General features: G+C 40.7%; 1 protein-coding gene across 5 annotated transcripts in view; it reads left to right on the top strand.

Moving 5' to 3' along the window:
- ADK (adenosine kinase) overlaps nt 1–14,950 on the top strand; it is a 452,224-nt gene extending 437,274 nt beyond the window's left edge. For all 5 annotated transcript variants that reach the window (XM_060172912.1, XM_060172984.1, XM_060172793.1 and 2 more), the window contains 3 exons: nt 12,332–13,704; nt 13,871–14,651; nt 14,788–14,950. In XM_060172912.1, the coding sequence (XP_060028895.1) occupies nt 12,332–12,456 (125 nt within the window). In that variant the 3' untranslated portion in view covers nt 12,457–13,704; nt 13,871–14,651; nt 14,788–14,950. The remainder of the gene's footprint in view (nt 1–12,331; nt 13,705–13,870; nt 14,652–14,787) is intronic.
- Nucleotides 14,951–19,734: the final 4,784 nt, after the last annotated feature.

Genomic DNA, 19,734 nt, shown 5'->3' with positions numbered 1-19,734 from the left:
ATCTAGGTTGCTTCCAAGTTTGGGCTATTGTAAATTGTATCGGTATGGGGAGTCGGGCTGTAGCGCAGCGGGTTAAGCGCACATGGTGCAAAGCGCACCGGTTCTATCCCTGGCTCCCCATCTGCAGGGGAGTCCCTTCGCAGGCGGTGAAGCCGGTCTGCAGGTGTCTATCTTTCTCTCCCTCTCTCTGTCTTCCTCTCATCTCTCCATTTCTCTCTGTCCTATCCAACAACGACAATAATAAAACAACAAGGGCAACAAAAGGGAACAAATAAATAAAATAAATATTTTTTTAAAAAAACTTGTGTCGGTATGAACTGTAAAGTATTATGTGACTTTCATAAAATTCTCAGGGGCAGGGAGTCGGGTGGTAACGCAGCGGATTAAGCACAGGTGGCGCAAAGCGCAAGGACTGGCCTAAGGATCCTGGTTCGAGCCCCCAGCTCCCCACCTGCAGGGGAGTCGCTTCAGAAGCGGTGAAGCAGGTCTGCAGGTGTCTGTCTTTCTCTCTCCTTCTCTGTCTTCCCCTCCTCTCTCCATTTCTCTCTGTCATATCCAACAACGAACAACATCAATAACAACAATAATAACCACAACAAGGCTACAACAACAAAGGCAACAAAAGGGGAAAAAAATGGCCTCCAGGAGCAGTGGATTCATGGTGCCGGCACTGAGCCCCAGCAATAACCCTGGAGGCAAATAATAATAATAATAATAATAATAATAAGCAGCAGCAGCAGCAGCATGGAGCTATGAAGCCCCAGCAATGACCAAAAAACTGAATAAATTGGAGCAGGGGGAAAAGTCATTCCTGAAACACCAAAGGTCACAGGTTCAATCCCTAGTAATCACCATAAGCCAAAGCTGAATAGTACTGTGGTGAAGGGTGGGGGGCTGGGGGGTGGGAAGAAAGAAAGAGTTTAACAAAATTTTAGCCTCTTCATTTCTTATTTATAATAAAAATCAAGTTTAATGGGCGGGGGGGGAAAATCAAGTTTAAGATTCCCTAGTAATACATATATGTATACATATACATATATTCAAGTGTAGAAGTGGTAGTGGTATCTAATAAACTAAAGATTCAAATTTGTCAAAATTTAATTTACATCTTATTTCTCTTTAAGTTGTCTCAGATGTTATGTGGTAGCATAGATCTGGTAACTGTTGATACAGAGGTAAGAAATTTAAGGTGGGCTGAGCTGTGGCACACCTGGTTAAGCACACGTATCACCATGCTCAAGGACCAAGGTTCAAGCCTTCACTCCCCACCTGCGGGGAGAACACTTCACAAGCCATAAAGCAGATCTGCAGGTGTGTCTATCTTTCTCTCAATTTTTCTCTGTCTTGTGAAATAAAAACAGAAGGGGGTATAGGTCCCCTGCACCACCACAAGCTAGAGCTGAGTACTGCTCTAACTAAAAAAAAATACAGAAGGGGGAGAAATGGCCACCAAGAGCAGTGGATTCATAATGCCAGCACTGAGCTCCACCCAGCAATAAACCTGGTGACAATAGAAATAAACAAACAAACAAAATTTATTTTAAAAATAAAAAAGAAATTTACGCAGGCCAGTTTTAAAAGAACGCATAAGTCTCTGCTAAAAGATATATAACTGAAAAAGTGCAAAACAAAGAACTAAAAATGAAAACTGGGAACAAATACTTTACAGAGAGGAAGATAGGAAATACAGAGTTCAGCACTTTTAGTTGCAGTAAAATATTATATCAGGTTTGCTTTAATTACATGGTAATGCCTTTGAGAACAAAGGTAATTACATGAGAACTTATGTTACTACTCCCACATTACCTCTTAATAACTGTGTGATTAACTTGTCACTACTACTACAGTTTGTAGTTTGATATTATTCATGTATAAAAAGCATTGATAAATGAATGAGGTGGGTTTGGGCGAAGGGTGGAGGCAGTAGGGGAATCATATGATTATAGCAATCAAGAATGCAAATGATTCAGTGGATCATTGATCCAGTCCTCAAGAATATAAGCCAAGACTTTAGGAAATGCTATCAGAGTATGAGGCAAATGGAACTTTCTGAATATAGCAAACACAGGTTAAGGCAAATAAGTTTACCGTCACTGGAAAATAACTCAAGTTTGCACTGATTTTTTTTCCTAAGACTTATTTATTTTGGGGTGAGGGTATATAGCAGAATGGTTATGCAAAGAGACTTTCATGCCTCAGGCTCTCAAGTTCCAGGTTCAATCCCCCACACTGCCATAAGCCAGAGCTGAACAGTTCTCTGGTAAAATAAATAAATAAATGATTTTTTTTTTTTCAGAGAGACCAGTACTTCTCAGCTCTAGCGTATATGCTGCATGGAATTGAACCTGGGACCTCATTGATGCAAGTCCTACTGCTAAACTCTTAAATAGTTCACTTTGTTTGGAAAATATTCTCTGTTTAAGCAAATACTATTACGAAAGTTTATAGAAAAGACTGGTGGGGTGGACAGTGGCACACCTGGTTAAGTACACAGATTGCTTAGCTCAAGGACCCAGGTTTGAGCCCACCCCCTACCCCCCCACCTGCAGGGGGTACACTTCACAAGCAGTGAAGCCGGTGTCTCTCTCTCTCTTTCTTCCTATCTCCCCTCCCCCTCTCAGTTTCTCTCTGTACTGTCAAATGAAAATAGAAAGAAAAATGGGAGGAAAAATGGTGCTGGGAATGATGTATTCATAATGCCGGCGCCAAGCCCCCGTGATAACCCGGAAGACAACAACAAAAAAAGTAGTTTTTTGAAAAAAAAAAAAAAAACTTTTCCACCCACGTCATTTCACCAAAATGTTTTTTAAAGATTTATCTATTGCATCTATTTACTCATCTGCTAGTGAGGAGGAGAAAGCAGGAGAGACAACCAGAGCATGACTCTGGCACATGAGATGCTCCGGATCAGGAGCCCGAACGTGTATCCTCTGCACCACCTCCCAGGGAGCTAATGATTTATTCTTATTACTCTGGCATATGTAGTGTTAGGTTTCAAACTCAGGACTACATCCCTACAAGGTCAGAGCTCTACTGCTACACCACCTCCTGGACCCAAATTAGTTTGTACCTGTTTCCTGTTTTCTAATCACAATCTCCATTGCCCTTGGTGTTAAGACAGTGTCCTAAGGTGTTAGATTTAGTTACAACTTTGCCATATAGTCAGTGAACTCACAGTTTTTATCACAAAGCTTGTTTTCATAGATGGTGTATGATAGCCTCTCTACCCAAGTATAGTGAGCCTTTCTGATTAATTCTGTCAGGAATTTTCCCAGCAACTCCTGTTAGGGTGGCATTAATCACTGAATTCCCATTTCAAAAGATGGAGAGTGATTTACTTGCCATATTACTTTTTTTTTTTATTTAAGAAAGGAGACATTAACAAAACCATAGAATAAGAGGGGTACAATTCCGCACAATTCCCATAACCCCATCTCCACATCCCACCCCCTCCCCTGATAGCCTTCCCATTCTCCATCTCTCTGGGAGTATGGATCCAGAGTCGTTGTGGGTTGCAGAGGGTGGAAGGTCTAGCTTCTGTGATTGCTTCCCCGCTGAACAGAAGTTGAGAAAGAAGAACAGAAAGGGAAACTAAAAGCAGGATCTGATTAAATTGAGAGCAGGGCACCAATGTAAAAACCCTGTGGTGAAAGGGAGGGTGGCCATTGGGCTTCCCAGCATGGCGGAGGGGGGGGGGGCGGGGTGGGTGGTGGGGATGGGACACAGTCTTTTGGTGGTGGGAGTGGTGTTTATGTACGATCCTATTAAAGTGTAAACATTATATAAACCACTATTTAATTAATATGAGAGGCGAAAAACTGATGATATGCCTAGAACTTCTTAAAACACAGACTGAGTCTTTTGAATACATAGGCTGTCTTTGATATGTTCTCTCCCAAAAGCCTAGACCAGGGAAAACAGAAGCAACTGACAACACAGCTATATACAAGATGCTGGGTCCTATACGCCATATTACTTCTATAGAGGAAGACTTCACTTAGGAAAGAAAACCCCTAAAGTTCCTTCAGAAGCTTTCTAAATAACTCCTCTCACACTCCTTTTTTTTTTTTTAATTCCTTGAAACTAGGAATATAGAAAATAGTGGAGGTCTTTATGTCGTCAAGGAATCTTCTATGAAGACGGACCAACTTTAATGTACTTGTACTGATACTTATAATGGTTTACTTTGTGGAAAGCTCTGTTGCCAAGTGGCTACAGTTATTAATGAACTCCAGACACATGAGTGGAACACTGCTAGAACACATCACTTAGCTTAAATGCTTGAACGAGTTGTTTTTCTAATAACCATTTTTTCTGAGTAGTTAAAAGTTCTCTTGTTATTAAAATAATATTTACTGGCTTTTTTCTGACTATAAAAGTAATGTTACTAATAATAAAATACTTAGGAGTTAGGAAAAACAAAACAATAAAAATCAGGTCTGAATTCTAGAAATGATAGTCTTTTTTTTTTTCCACCAGGGTTATCACTGGGGCTTGGTGCCAGCACTATAAATGCACCACTCCCAATGGCCACTTTTTCCTTTAAAAAAATTTTTTATTAGACAGGACAGAGAGAAGTTAGGAGAGAACAGGGAGGCAGAGAAAGGGAGAGAAAGATAGACACCTGCAGACCTGCTTCACCACTTGTGAAGTTAACCCCCTGCAGGTGGAGAGCTGGCACTCGAACCCAGGTCCTTGCGCTTGGTAATCTGTTCTCTTAACTGAGTGTGCCCAGCCCCCAATAATGTTGTCTTTTTCAGTGTATATACACAATTTTTGCTTTTTTACTATTTTGAATAAAACTATTTCTAAAATGTAATCCATGGATCCAATCAACTACTTTGGAAGTGAACATAAGCGGAAATTTAATATAATAATCAGGATCTAAAGTCAGTGACTGCAGGAGCTGTCTGTATTGTCTTTGCAACTCTTCAGGAACGCTAAAATCATTTCAAATTTTAAAGACATTTTAAACAGCAGGAATCAGGTGAATTACTTAAAGTATCATAATAGAACAAATCCAGAACTCTTGGGGGATACTCAATTTCCGAATGGAGGATAGTTCAGTGATCATAAAAGAAAGCAAAGAAGACAGGGGCCCGGGAGGTGTCACAGTGAGTAAGACACTGAACTTGGAAACATGCAGCCCCAAGTTTGATCCCCAGTATCTCTCGCATGCCAGAGTGATGTGGTGTGTCCTTCCTCTCTCTCTCATAAATTAATAAATTAATTTTTAAATGAAAATACAGAAGAGGCCAGAGGGTGGGGAGAGACAGTATAGTGGTCATGCAAAAGATTTATATACCTGGACTCCAGAGTAGATTCAGTCCCTGGCACAGTCATAAGCCAGAACTAAACAGTGCTCTGAAAAAGTGACTGTAAAATAAAGCATGAATGCTAATAATGTTCATGAAAGACTCTTCTCAGGTTAGATTCAGTAAACTAAGGAGGGGGAACAGCACAGCAGTTGTGCACAAAACCTATGTGCAAGAGACCCAGATTCCACCGCGGGCACCTCTATATGCTAGAGTGAACACTTTCTCTCTCTCTCCCAGAAATAAATTAATAAATTCAAATTCAAATGAATATTATTAACAAAAAGATAAATAGAACTGTATCACTGTGGAAATAAAAGACAAAGGGGAAGGAAATTTGTAACAACATGTAAGATAGATAAATGGGACATATCTCTTACAAATCAATATAAGAGAAATACCCAGTGGAAAAATAGACAAAAACATTAATCAAAATCAACATACAAAAATAACAAATGGGGGGGGGCTGGGTGGTGGCGCACCTGGTTGAGCACACATATTACAGTGCACAAGGACCTGGGTTTGAGTCCCCTGGCCCCCACCTACAGGGGGAAAGCTTTACGAGTGGTGAAGCAGGGCTGCAGGTGTCTCTCTGTCTCTCTCCTCTCTATCTCCCCTCCTCCTCTCAATTTCTGGCAGTCTCTACCCAATAAATAAATAAAGATTAAAAAAAAAATTTAAAAAAAAAGAAAAGCTTAAAAGGATTTTTAAAAATAAATAAATAAATAAATAAATAAATAAATAAATAAATAAAAACAACAAATAGGGAGTTGGGCTGTATGTAGCACAGCGGGTTAAGTGCAGGTGGTGCAAAGCGCAAGGACCAGCATAAGGATCCCGGTTCAAGCCCCAGGCTCCCCACCTGCAGGGGAGTCGCTTCACAGGCGGTGAAGCAGGTTCTCTCTGCCCTCTCTTGTCTTCCCCTCCTCTCTCCATTTCTCTCTGTCCTATCCAACAATGATGACATCAATAACAACAGCAATAATAACTACAACAATAAAACAACAAGGGCAACAGAAGGAAATAAATATCATTAAAAAATAAATAAATAACAAATAGTGGTCTGGGAGGTGGTGCAATAGATAAAGCACTGGATTCTCAAGCATGAGGTCCTGAGTTCAATCCCCGGTAGCACATGTACCAGAGTGATGTCTGGTTTTCTCTCTCTCTCTCTCTCTCTCCTTCTATCTTCATGAATAAATAAATATAATCTTTTAAAAATAACAAATATAAATGTCGGTAGACTCAAGAATAAAAGTTTTCAAGGAGCCAAAAGATAATTCATTTGGTAGCTATAGGAACAGCCTGAGTTCAAGCCTCAGCACCACATGGGAGGTGCCATGGAAATGAGGAAAATTGTGGTGCTGTTTTCTCTCTGTCTCTCTCCATTTGTGTGTGTGTGTGTGTGTGTGTGTGTGTGTGTGTGTGTGTGTGTGTGTAAGAGAAAGGTTTTAAAATTGGCCCAAGAACCGTGAAAAATCACATGTATGTAAGGCCCCTGTGGCACAAAATACATTTCCAGCATTCCTAACAAATAGCTATAATTAAAACAAAATTCTGCTTTTCACGTTTCATGTTACCAAATAGAATTTGTTTTAAATAAAGAGTTGCTGCCCCACATGCAGGGAGTCGCTTCACAAGCGGTGAAGCAGGTCTGCAGGTGTCTATCTTTCTCTCCCCCTCTGTCTTCCCCTCCTCTCTCCATTTCTCTCTGTCCTATCCAACAATGATGACAACAATAATAACTACAACAATAAAAAACAAGGGCAACAAAAGGGAATAAATAAATATTTTTTAAAAAGAGTTTTATGAGTGGGGATAGATAGCATAATGGTTATACAAACAGACTGTCATGCCTGAGGCTCCAAGGTCACAGGTTCAATCCCCCATACCACCATAAGCCAGAGCTGAGCAGTGTTCTGGTAAAAATAAATTAATTAATTAATTTAATTAAATAATATTAAAAAAAAGAGCTTTAAAATAAAAATAAAGAATTGCTGGACTCAAAGCCATGTGCACTTACTATTTTGATAAGTGCCCTTCTAAAAGTGTACAAATTTAAATTATAGTATATAAAAATGTTCACTTCTATTCAATAATTATGCTGTATTAAATATTTTATCTTTACTAATAGTTTAGGTTAAAAGTGATGCCACATTATCTGGATAATATGTCAAGTGGAAAAAATAGGCTAAATGACAAATATTGATTGAGTATATGTCCCATAACTTGTTTTTTGTTTCATTTTTTTAAAATGTTTATTTTTTGTCTTTATTTATTTATTGGATAGACAGCGAGAAATTGGGGGGGGGGAATAGAGAGAGAGAGACACCTGCACCCCTATTTCACTGCTTGTGAAGTTTTCCCCGTGTAGGTGAGGACTTGGGTCTTGAACCTAGGTCCTCGCACTCTGTAATGTGTGCACTTAACCAGGTGCACCACTGCCTGGCCCCTATCCTATAACTTCTTTATCTAACTGTCCACCAGTGGCCATGAATGATAGTCTTCCATTTCTTTGTGTTACCTTCTACTTCTTTTAGCAATGTCCTGAAATTTTCATTGTAAATTTTTTGATTCTATTGTTTTATTTGTTCCAAATTATTTTGTCTTTTTCAGTTCAATTATAAACGGAATTGCTAAGGCTAGAGTGACACACCTGGTTGAGTGTACATGGTTATGTTACTAAGCACAAGGATCCGGATTCAAGCCCCCAGTCCCCACCTGCAAGGGGGAAGATTTACAAGTGGTGGAGCAGTGCTCAAAGTGCCTCTCTTTCCCTGTCTCCACATACCTTCTTGACTTTTGTCTCTATGCAGAAGAAAAGGAAGGAAGGAAGGAAGGAAGGAAGGAAGGAAGGAAGGAAGGAAAGAAGAAAGGAAGGAAAGAATTGAAAGTAAATGGTATTGCTTCCATCATTACCTTTTCTCTCACTTGTCATTTGTGCAGATATACTACTAATAATAAAATATCGAGACCTCTATCTAGAGCCCAGATTAAGAAATAGACCATCTACTTACCTTGAATTCCCTGTTCCCTCCATTATGTCCCCTTGCACCAAAAGCAGCTATACTTCCTAATTATTGTTTTTGTTTTTTTTACTTTTCTAATATTTCTGCATTACTAGACAGTGAGAGAATCAACCCATATTCAGAAATATAGCTGTGGTTATTTAATATCCATTGTAGAAATATGTCCCAATTAACCCAACTTTCAGTCAATACACTTGTTTCTGATTTTTTTTTTTTTTTTTGCTATTATTACCGTTGTGGACATAACCTTTATGCACGTGTTATAGCATTAAAAAAGTTTCTTGGGGTGGAGTCAGGCGGTAGCGTGGCTGGTTAAGCACACATGGTGCAAACTCGCAAGGACCAGAGTATGGATCCCGGTTTGAACCCCCGGCTCCCCACCTCCTTCACAAGCGGTGAAACAGGTCTGCAGGTGTCTATCTTTCTCTCCCCCTCTCTGTCTTCCCCTCCTCTCTCCATTTCTCTCTGTCCTATCCAACAATGACAACATCAATAACAACAATAACTACAACAATAAAACAACAAGGGCAACAAAAGAGAATAAATAAATAAATTTTTTTTTTTAAGTTTCGGGGCGGAGGGTAGATAGCATAATGGTTATGCAAACAGACTCTCATGCCTGAGGCTCTAAAGTTCCAGGTTCGATCCCCCATACCACCATAAGCCAGAGCTGAACAGTGCTCTGGTTTAAAACAAACAAACAAAAAGTTTCTTGGGAGTAGGGGAATAGGGCGGTAGCGCAGCGGGTTAATTAAAGTGGCGAAAAGTGCAAGGACCAGCTTAAGGATTCCAGTTCAAGCCCTCAGCTCCCCACCTGCGGTGCGGGGTGTCGCTTCACAGACGGTGACTATTTTTCTCCACAGGTGTCTATTTTTCTCACTCCCTCTCTGTCTTCCCCTCCTCTCTCCATTTCTCTCTGCCCTATCCAACAACAACAAAATCAATAGCAACAACAGTAATTACTACAACAATATAAACAAGGGCAGCAAAAGGGAATAAATATTTTTTTATATTTATTTATTCCCTTTTGTTGTCCTTATGGGAATAATTTTTTTTTAAATCAATTACTTTTTAAATTAATTTTTTATTAAGGAAATGTTTTATAAAAGGGTTTTATTGTCTCAGATACAGCTTCACATCTCCCCCAAAATATGTACTTTGACCAAACATCAACTAATTTTTTCTTTTTCTTTTTTTTTAATTCATTTAATAATGATCAATGAGACCGTAGGATAAGCGGTGTACAGTTCCCACCACCTGAGTTACGCATCCCATCCCATCCCCTCCATTGGAAGCTTTCCTATTCTTTATCCCTCTGGGAACATGGACCCAGGATCATTATGGGATGCAGAAAGTGGAAGGTCTGGCTTCCATAATTGCTTCTCTGCTGAACATGGGCATTAGTAGGTCAATCCAGACTCCCAGCCTGTGTCTGTCTTTCCCTAGTGGGGCAGGCCTCTGGAGAGGTGGGGTTCCAGGACTCTTTGATGAGCTTGTCTGCCCACAGAAGTCAGGTTGGTATCATGGTAGTATCTGCAACTTGGTGGCTAAAAGCATTAAGATATAAAGTGTGGAATCAGGCAGTAGCACAGCGGGTTAAGTGCACTTGGCGCAAAGCGCAAGGACCGGCTTAAGGATCCCGGTTCCAGCCCTCTGCAGGGGAGTCGCTTCAGAAGCGGTGAAGCAGGTCTGCAGGTGTCTCTCTTTCTCTCCCCCTCTCTGTCTTCCCCTCCTCTCTCCATTTTTCTCTGTCCTATCCAACAACAACAACAGCAATTGCAACAACAATGATAACTACAACAATAAAACAACAAGGGCAACAAAAGGGAATAAATATTTTTAAAAATCTTTAAAAGAAAGATAAAGCAGAATAAATTGTTTACTAATTAAGAGCCTAGAGGTAAGAATATAGCAGGTGAGATTTGGGGTCTCCCTTTTTGGAAAAAGCTAGGAAGTCTATTTTAGGCATAGTCCAAGGGGCCCCATAACTTTACCAACTGCCTGAACCTGTCAGCTAACATGCAGCTGGGCTAAAGGTATTGTCTGGGGAGATGGTGTCAAAGTCGGGAAATAGGACTAGAAAGCTGTATCAGGGAAGAGAGTAGCTCCCAAATATGGGAAAAGTATATCAACTAATTTATTTGACATTTTATTTATCATTGATTCTGTGGCATCTGTATTCATCTCCACTGATTATTTTATTTTTATTTTTAGATTACTAAAAAGCTGATATTTACCTAAGACAAAGGTCTTAACTTATTTCTGCTTCCAGGTTTTTCACTAATCAAAGCAAATGTCTCTTCTGAGTGCTTGACTTCAGTGAAGTTATCAGCTGGACCTTGTTTTAGAAAGAGGATGGTGGTACTTACACGCTTCAAGAAAGCATTTCATAAACATAAGCTTTTCTTTTTTCTCACAAAGATCATACCATGAGGAATGAGGAAAACAGATGTTGCTTATAAGGCTTCTTCTAATAGACGTGTTTCCATTGTAAACTGATCTGTCTCTGCATTTGGCATCTGTCCCATTCACTATGTGGGTTCGGCATTGTAGTCTCACAGTTTGACTGAACGTTTATATTGAATTTTGACTGATAACCTGGAAGTACAGTGACAAAATACCATTACTAAGACACCTTGAGAGTGATTTCCATGTAAAGCAGGTATCTTCAAAATACATATAAATCTCCATTAGCCAAAATAACTTCATTCTTTTGATTATAAATATTTATTTTATCAGATACAAAGAATTTCACAAATCTGATGGGGGGGGTCCTGTGCTATAAAAAAAAAATGTCAAAGAGAATGAAAATTAATTGTTTGTAATGCTCTCTGTGGGTTTTGATGGCATAGCTTCTCAACTAGCCTCCATCCTCCCACCCCCGGAACCTAGCAGAAACGCCTAGAAATCTGGTTACAGAACAATTTCTCTTTTTGATTTGTTCTTCTGAGTATTTGACTATTGCTGCAAAAGCTCAGGTTTCCCCTAAGAGAAAAGTAGCCCCAGATTTTGCTGCCCTTGACCTAGCTTATTTGTAACTACAGAACTTCCCCCCCTTTTAAAAAAATATTTATTTATATTCCCTTTTGTTGCTCTTGTTGTTTTATTATTGTAGTTATTATTGTTGTTCTTGATGTCATCATTGTTGGATAGGACAGAGAGAAATGGAGAGAGGAGGGGAAGACAGAGAGGGGGAGAAAAAGATAGACACCTGCAGACCTGCTTCACCACTTGTGAAGTGACACACCACCCCCCGCAGGTGGGAGGAACTGGGATCGATCCTTATGCCTGTCCTTACGCTGCTTCATACTATGTGCACTTAACCCGGTGTGCTACTGTCCAGCCCCCTCCCCTGTGCTTTTAAAATCCTGTCTTCCTGCCCTTTATCATTCCCATTTATATTGTTTCCATGTTTGGAGCTATTACAATGAAAGCTGCTGTGAACTTTTATTTACAAATCTTGGTGTGAATGTCTGCTTTCATTTCATTCACACGGGGTCCAATGCCTAGAATAGGATAACTAGGTTACATGGTGGGTTGTGTGCGTATTAACTTTGAGAGACACTGACAAATGGTTTTCCAGACTAATCTGATCTGAGTGTAAGTGTGCCAGCTGATCCACATTCTTATCAGTACTTGGTATGGTCAGGGGAAGTTGCTTATGTTTTGAGGGAAGACCTCGCTAACCCATGAGTTTTAGCAATTCCTATAAATAAAAATGGAATAAGTGCATAGAGTTCTTTCTTTCTTTCTCTTTCTTTTTTTTTTTTTTTTTTTGCCTGATGATAGCTTTTATTTTGTTTCTCATTTTTATTTCTCATTTTATTTCACACGGCAATGAGAGAGAGAAAAAAAAGAGTTAGAGAGCACAAAGCACTGCTCAGCTCTGTTTATGGTGGTGCTGGGGATTGAACCTGAGACTTCAGAGCCTCAGGCATGCAAGTCTTTTTAATAACACTCATGTTTTCCCTTTTATCTGTGTTCCAGGTTTTCTGTCTCAACTGGTCTCTGAGAAGCCCCTGACAGAATGCATCCGCGCTGGCCACTATGCAGCAAGTGTCATCATTAAGCGGGCTGGCTGCACCTTTCCTGAGAAGCCAGACTTCCATTGATGGAAAAGCAGGAAATCCATGTGCAAGACTACAGACTCTGCCCTGACTGCTTCCTGAGAATTCCTGTACTAATAAAGAAGAAAATTAGCCCTTATCTTTTCCTACTATATAATGTTCATTCTTAATTTAGATGGTATAATAATGCTCAGTAGGATCTTTATTCTCGCAACAGCCTAAAAAATGTTTATTTCCATAGATAGTGCCACTTTAATGTCAATTAAATACGAGTATGACATTTCAATAGGAATTTTAATTTCATCTTCAATTACTTTGTAAATCCATGTGTATCTAGCAAATTAATCAGTTTTTTTTAACATTTCTGCTTTTAATGCAGATGCAATTTAATATAATTGATTTTTAAAGAAATTAATCATAAAATATTAATCTTCAGCATTTTATACAGATATATTTAATCTAGGAGTGTGTGTATGGCCATTACATGCACATTTATATATATGATAAATGGTCAATAAGATATACAAATCATACAACAAGGGCAACAAAAGGGAATAAATAAATAAAATAAAATATTAAAAAAAAAAAAAGATATACAAATCATTATCTTGCCAAATTATGCCAAATAGTCTCTTTAGTGCATACGCAAACATAATAAACATCAAATAATTAAATAAATAATTTGACACATTTAAAGTTCTATTATAATATTCAAGTAATAATATTATATTTACTTATGGTATGCTGTAATTTGATACAAATAAAAGCTTCTAATATAGTTTTTTTTTTCTGTCTTTGTACCATGCTCAAGAAAATAGGAAAGAAAGATCATTGTTTAATAATACTGGAACCTCAAGTGATATCTAATCTTTTGATAGAGATAAGAATGAAAACAAAATACATTGGAAAATAAAAGTTTTAGAGACCAATAATACTTTTCATTCTTTCTATTTCAGATAGGTAGAAAGGGAGAGACAGTGAGAGAGGGAAAGACATGAAAACACTAGAACTTCCCCAGTGCTGTGGCATGTGATACTAGGGCTCAAACCCAGGCCTCGCACACGGCAAGGCTTGCACCCTACCAGGTGAGCTGTCCTCTGGCCCCATAATAGTATATATCAATAATAGAACCTCTATAGTCAGATTTAACTACCTTCATAGTTTTAATTACCTTGGATGATTTATCCAGCCTTTTTGAGCTTCAACTTCCTTCCTAGAAATTGAATAATAGGCAGGGAGTAGATAGCATCATTATACAAAAAGTCTTTCATGCCTGAGGCTCCAAAGTTCCAGGTTCAATCCCCTGCACCACCATAAACCAGAGCTGAGCAGTGCTGGGGAGGGTAATAAAGGTGAGAGATATAGCATAATGACTATGTAAAGAGACTCTCAGGGTAGGGGGTAGATAGCATAATGGTTATTCAATGAGAGACTAGTGCCTAAGGCTCCAAAGTCCCAGGTTCAATCCCTGGCATCACCCTAAACCAGAGCTAAGCAATGCTCTGGTTAAAAAGAGAGAGAGACTGTCATGCCTGAGGCTCCCAAGTTCAGTCCCCCACAACACCATAAACCAGAGCTGAATAGTGCTTGGGGAGAGAAAGGAAGGAAGGAAAAAATGGGGAAAGAGAGAGAAATAAAACATTAATTCCCCAATAAAGAAATTAAAAAAAAAGAGGAGGAGAGGGAGAAAGGAAGGAAGGAAGGAAGATAATGGGATAATAATGTCTATGTACAAGATTACTGAGGAAATTTCATTAAAAAATAGCAAGTGTAGCACCACAGCGCCACGACACCATCTGTGGAACTTGCCCTGGTTGCCACAGTGCTTCCATGTGTTGAGGAAGCTTAAGCTCAGGGCCTCACCCTGCAAGAGAAGATATGGTGACCATTCTGTCCAGTGAGCTTCAACAGGTTTTAACAGATAGTTGGGGAAGGACCTATAATATAGGAGAATAATAATAAAGATAGCAAAAACACTTGAGTTCAGGTCTTAGAGCAGCTTCAAATAACTGTGTGACCCTCTTATTGGATGCTATTCACATGTATAAATGATTGGTTGTAACACCCCTAAGGTTTATTATGGACCAGTGAATGGTGTTAACAAGGGTGTTTCACTGTACATGAGAAATGGTAGTTTTTACCTGAAGAGTCAGCCAGAAAGATGGAGGTCATTAATTTGTATACCATGGTTGGGCAAATAAAGTGTACACAGGAAACTGATACATAAGGGGCAAACTTAGGTCATCTGGACCCTTAAAACTCGGGTAGGCTTAGTCTCAGAAGGTGATCCAGGTCACCAGAAAACTGCTTTTGTGAGATAATAAAGAAGGTGATGGGATAAGCAGCGGTGCACATGGTTGAGTGCACACATTACAGTGCAGAAGGACTAGTGTTCACACCCAGGTCCCCACCTGCAGGGGACAAACTTCACAAGTGGAGAAGCAGTGCTGCAGGTATCTCTCACTGTCTCCCTGTATGTCCCCCTCCCCTCTCAATTTCCGTATGTCTTATGAAATAAAATAAAATAAAATAAAAAGAATGGAAAAAAACAGTTACCTGGAGCAGTGAATTTGTTGTACAGTACCGAGCCCCAGGGATAACCCTTGTGGCAATAAAAAGTAAAATTAAAAAATTAAAAAAATGTTTTAAGGTTAAAAAAATTGAAGTTAAAAAAAAATAGAAGAAGATGTTGCCAAACATTTGGAGACAGGCTGAACGTTAGAATATTAATACTGCCCACCAATGTGTCCAGGAGCTCAGCTTCCCCAGAGACCCACCCTACTAGGGAAAGAGAGAGGCAGACTGGGAGTATGGATTGACCAGTCAACACCCATGTTCATCGGGGAAGCAATTACAGACACCAGACCTTCCACCTTCTGCATCCCATAATGACCCTGGGTCCATACTCCCAGAGAGATAGAGAATGGGAAGGCTATTGGGGAGGGGATGGGATGTGGAGATTGGGTGGCGGGAATTGTGTGGAATTGTACCCCCCCATCCTATGATTTTGTTAATGTCTCCTTAAATAAAAAAATTGTTTAAAGAATATTAATACTGGGAGTTGGGCGGTGGTGCAGTAGGTTAAGCGCATGTGGCACAAAGCGCAAGGACCTGAATAAGGAGACTTTAATAGTCATCACCAAGACTGGGGATATTCCTCCACTCATGCTGACAGCTCTATCTTAGCTGACTGGGCTTCAGCGAATGACCTCTCCCTATTATATGATCCCAAACAGCCAGGCTCTTTTCACAGTGCTAGATGGAATAAAGACTCATCACCCGACCTGTGCTGGATTAGCACAGTCAACGGCCAAGCCTTTCCCGCTACGAGACAAGTTCTCAAGGTCTTTCTGCACAGTCATCACCGCCCAGCAATCATCCACATTAATCTCCAGCTCCCACTGATTCTGTGCTCGGAGAAACTAAGATGGAACTTTCGGAAAGCAAACTGGCGTCTGTTCAGTGATCTTACCAACAAATCTATTCCTGCAATTCCAATTAACTCTATCCCCTCTGAAGATTCCTACAGGTGCTTCCGCCAAGCCATCTTCAAAGCAGCTTCCCAAGCTATTCCTCGTGGGAGACGTGCTAACTATATGCCTTGTCTTGATGCTGAATGCGAGCAACTACTAAAGCAGTACGATGAGTTGGGCGACCCAGATGTGGCCGACCATCTCATTGCCTCCCTGGATGCAGCACGCCAAGCCCGCTGGCAACAACTCACGGAAAGTCTGAACTTCACCCACTCAAGTAGGAAGGCCTGGAAGCTTCTTCATAGTCTGGGTGCCGGTAGCCAGCCCCCTCCCATCTCCCATCCTCCCGTATCTCCAAACTCAGTGGCCAGTCACCTAACTCAAGTTGGACGCGCTAAGATCAACCCAGTCTGGAAAAGAGAAATTTCCCATGAGTGGTCATCCCACTTCCGTTTATCTTGTCCATCTCCAAAACTCTCTCCCTTTACACTGTCTGAACTGGAAGACGCTTTGAAGAGGGTTAAACCGGGAACGGCTGCTGGCTATGATAACATCACCCCAGAACTCATTCTTAACTTGGGCCCCGTGGCAAAGAAGTGGCTCATTACATTCCTGTCCCACATCTTGGAATCCGAATCTATGCCCAAAATTTGGTGTCGTGCGAAGATAATAGCAGTTTTGAAACCAAAGAAAGACCCAACACTGGCCGCCAGCTATAGACCAATTTCTCTCCTCTCCGTGTGTTACAAACTCCTTGAGAGGCTGCTTCTGTCACGAATTTCTCCTCTTACAGAGAAATTCCTATCACCGGCCCAAGCTGGTTTCCGCCCAGGAAGATCTACCTGCGAACAAGCCCTGGCCCTCTCAACTTACATTGAAAATGGATTCCAGAAGAATTTAAAGACGGGTGCTGTCTTTGTTGATCTCACAGCAGCCTATGACATGGTCTGGCACCGTGGTCTCCTAGTCAAGATCTCAAGATGCCTGCCTCCATGGGTGGCCAACACTATATCGTTTCTTCTCCAAAACAGAAGATTCCGGGTGCATCTGGGTGACAAGTCTAGCAGATGGAGACTTGTCTCAAGTGGCCTCCCCCAGGGCTCTGTTCTGGCTCCTACGCTATTTAATATTTACATCAATGACCTCCCAGAAACTTCTTCAAGGAAGTTCATCTACGCCAATGACATCTGCTGTGCAACTCAGGCATCCAAGTTCGACATCCTCGAGGAAACACTCACGAAAGACATGTCTCTGATATCTGATTACTGTAAAAAATGGCGACTAATCCCTAGCACTGCAAAAACGGTATCATCTGTTTTCCATCTACACCATGCCTTGGCCTCGCATGAGCTTAATGTGCAGCTTGACGATACGAGAATCCGGCATGAAGCCCAGCCAGTCTATCTTGGCGTTACTCTCGATCGCACCCTGTCATTTCACGAACATCTCATAAAAACTGCAGCAAAGGTGGGTGCGAGGAATAACATCATTGCAAGACTGGCCAGCTCCTCATGGGGCGCGAGCGCTTCCACACTACGATCATCATCTCTGGCATTCTGCTATTCCACTGCAGAATACTGTGCCCCAGTATGGTTCCGTAGCCCCCATGTCCACTTGGTCGATTCCAAATTATATTCCTCCATGAGGATAATTTCTGGAACCATCCGTTCCACCCCGGTTCCATGGCTGCCAGTTCTTAGCAACATCACCCTGCCAGATATTCGTCGGGATGCGGCATCATCTAAGTTCATTTCCCACGTCTACGCTCGACTGGACCTGCCAATATACGCGGATATCTTCGCCCATCCTGTCCAACGCTTGACGTCTCGTCACCCAATCTGGTCCCCTACGCCTACACTGAACTTCTCTGTTCCAGACTTTTGGAAACAGAGTTGGCAGTCAGCTGAGGTAAAGAACAAACACCTCATCACAGACCCCTGCAAGCGTCAACCCGGCTTTGACCTAGCACGTTATGATTGGGCCCTCCTCAATTGTTATCGAACAGGCCATGGCCGGTGCGCCGCTATGTTCCACCGCTGGGGAGCCAGAGACGACCCGAACTGCCCCTGCGGCTACAGACAGACTATGACCCACATAGTCAACGACTGCCACCTCTCCAGATTCAAAGGAGGTCTCGAAACTTTACATCAGACTCAACCTGACGCTGTTGACTGGCTACAGAAGAAGGGCAAATGCTAGAAGAAGAAGGATCCTGGTTTGAGCCCCTGGCTCCCCACCTGCAGGGGAGTCGCTTCATGGGCAGTAAAGCAGCTCTGCAGGTGTTTATCTTTCTCTCCCCCTCTCTGTCTTCCCCTCCTCTCTCCATTTCTCTTTGTCCTATCCAACAACATCAATAGCAACAACAATAACAACTACAACTTTTAAAACAAGGGTAACAAAATGAAATAAATAAAAGATTTTTTAAAGGATATTAATACTGGAGAAGAGAAAAAGAATAAAGAGCAAGAGTGACTGTTGTGTTTTTCTTCTAGTTTTTTTTTTTCATCTTCATGATATGTGCTTTTAAGTATCGCTTTATTTCTCTGAAAAAAGTCAAAAGAATAGACTTTCTTTTAGATCAGAGTGAGGGAAACACATACTTTCTCTTACATAAAGTTCAAGCTATTCTTGTCCAATTTTGCAAAGCAAGTATTGTGTTCTTTTTTTGACCTTTCAAAATAGTGATACTGTAGAGATTATTTTAGATATATGCAACTCTATAAAGGAAGCATGGTTTTGGCTGGCTAGCTAAAAATACTACCAGCACTGAAATATGAAAGTATGATTGTTTCTCAGCCTTTTGACTAAGAACAACTAAATATATAAATACTCACATTCATTCTGTTTATTACCCTCAGAGACAAAGTATCCATTTAATAATATTTCCACTGAGGGGTAGATAGCAGAGATTCTCATGCCTGAGGCTCCAAACTCCCTGGTTCAATTCCCCGAACTTACCATAAACCTGATAAAGCTGATCAGTGCTCCGGTAAAAATAAATAAATAAATATAATGATAATATTCCACTGAATAAAATAGGTCTAAAGTGAAAACAGTTTCTTCATGGTTTAGTAGTAGTTCTGTGTTTGAGTCCTTGACTTTTTGTCCCCATGAACAAATTCTTGAATTACTCAGTCTTGGTTTTCTCACCTACAAAATAAAGAAAATATACCAACTGTCCACCCCCTGGTGGGAAAGTGCTAAGGGGATGTGAGTCAAATGTGAGCCCTCTGCCCTCTGCCCTCTGCCTTGTGCTGTGAAAGCCAAACACTATCCCAATAGCTTCTGCAAGAACAAAAAGACTATAGCACAGCTATATACAAGATACTGGATACTGTACAGGAAACCATAACAAAAGGACTTTTCAAAGCTAACCCAATTACCAAATAATGTGATAACATTAACTATCGATTGTCTTTTTGAACCCTAAGACAGCAGGAACCTCACATGTCCACTATAGAGCCCCTACTTCCCCCAGTCCTGGAACCCTTGGATAGGGCCCACTTTCCCGTATGCGTCTCCCAATCCATACCAAATAATATTGCATCCGCCGATCACAACCTAACCAATGCAACGATTGCCACCTCAACATGCTTCACCTCAGACTGTGTCCAGAGACTTCACATGTGGAATGACAACCCTTCAGCTTCATTACTTGGGTGAGACCTTTCCTTTTATAGTACACTCTAATTTCATCTCAGGTGGTTCACCTTCTAACAAAGTCCCATAACCTAGATAGACACCAGTTTCTGTGAGAGAGAGCTTATGTTCACACGTATCCATAAACTACTGCAAAATATATACCTGAAAGCAGAAGTACACTAGAGTTTGCAGTGAGTACCCCCCCCCA

This window comes from Erinaceus europaeus, chromosome 1 (genome assembly GCF_950295315.1).
Source record: "Erinaceus europaeus chromosome 1, mEriEur2.1, whole genome shotgun sequence".
Classification (NCBI taxonomy): domain Eukaryota; kingdom Metazoa; phylum Chordata; class Mammalia; order Eulipotyphla; family Erinaceidae; genus Erinaceus; species Erinaceus europaeus.
Note: the sequence above shows the minus strand (reverse complement) of the source record. Positions and strands in the feature narration are given on the sequence as shown.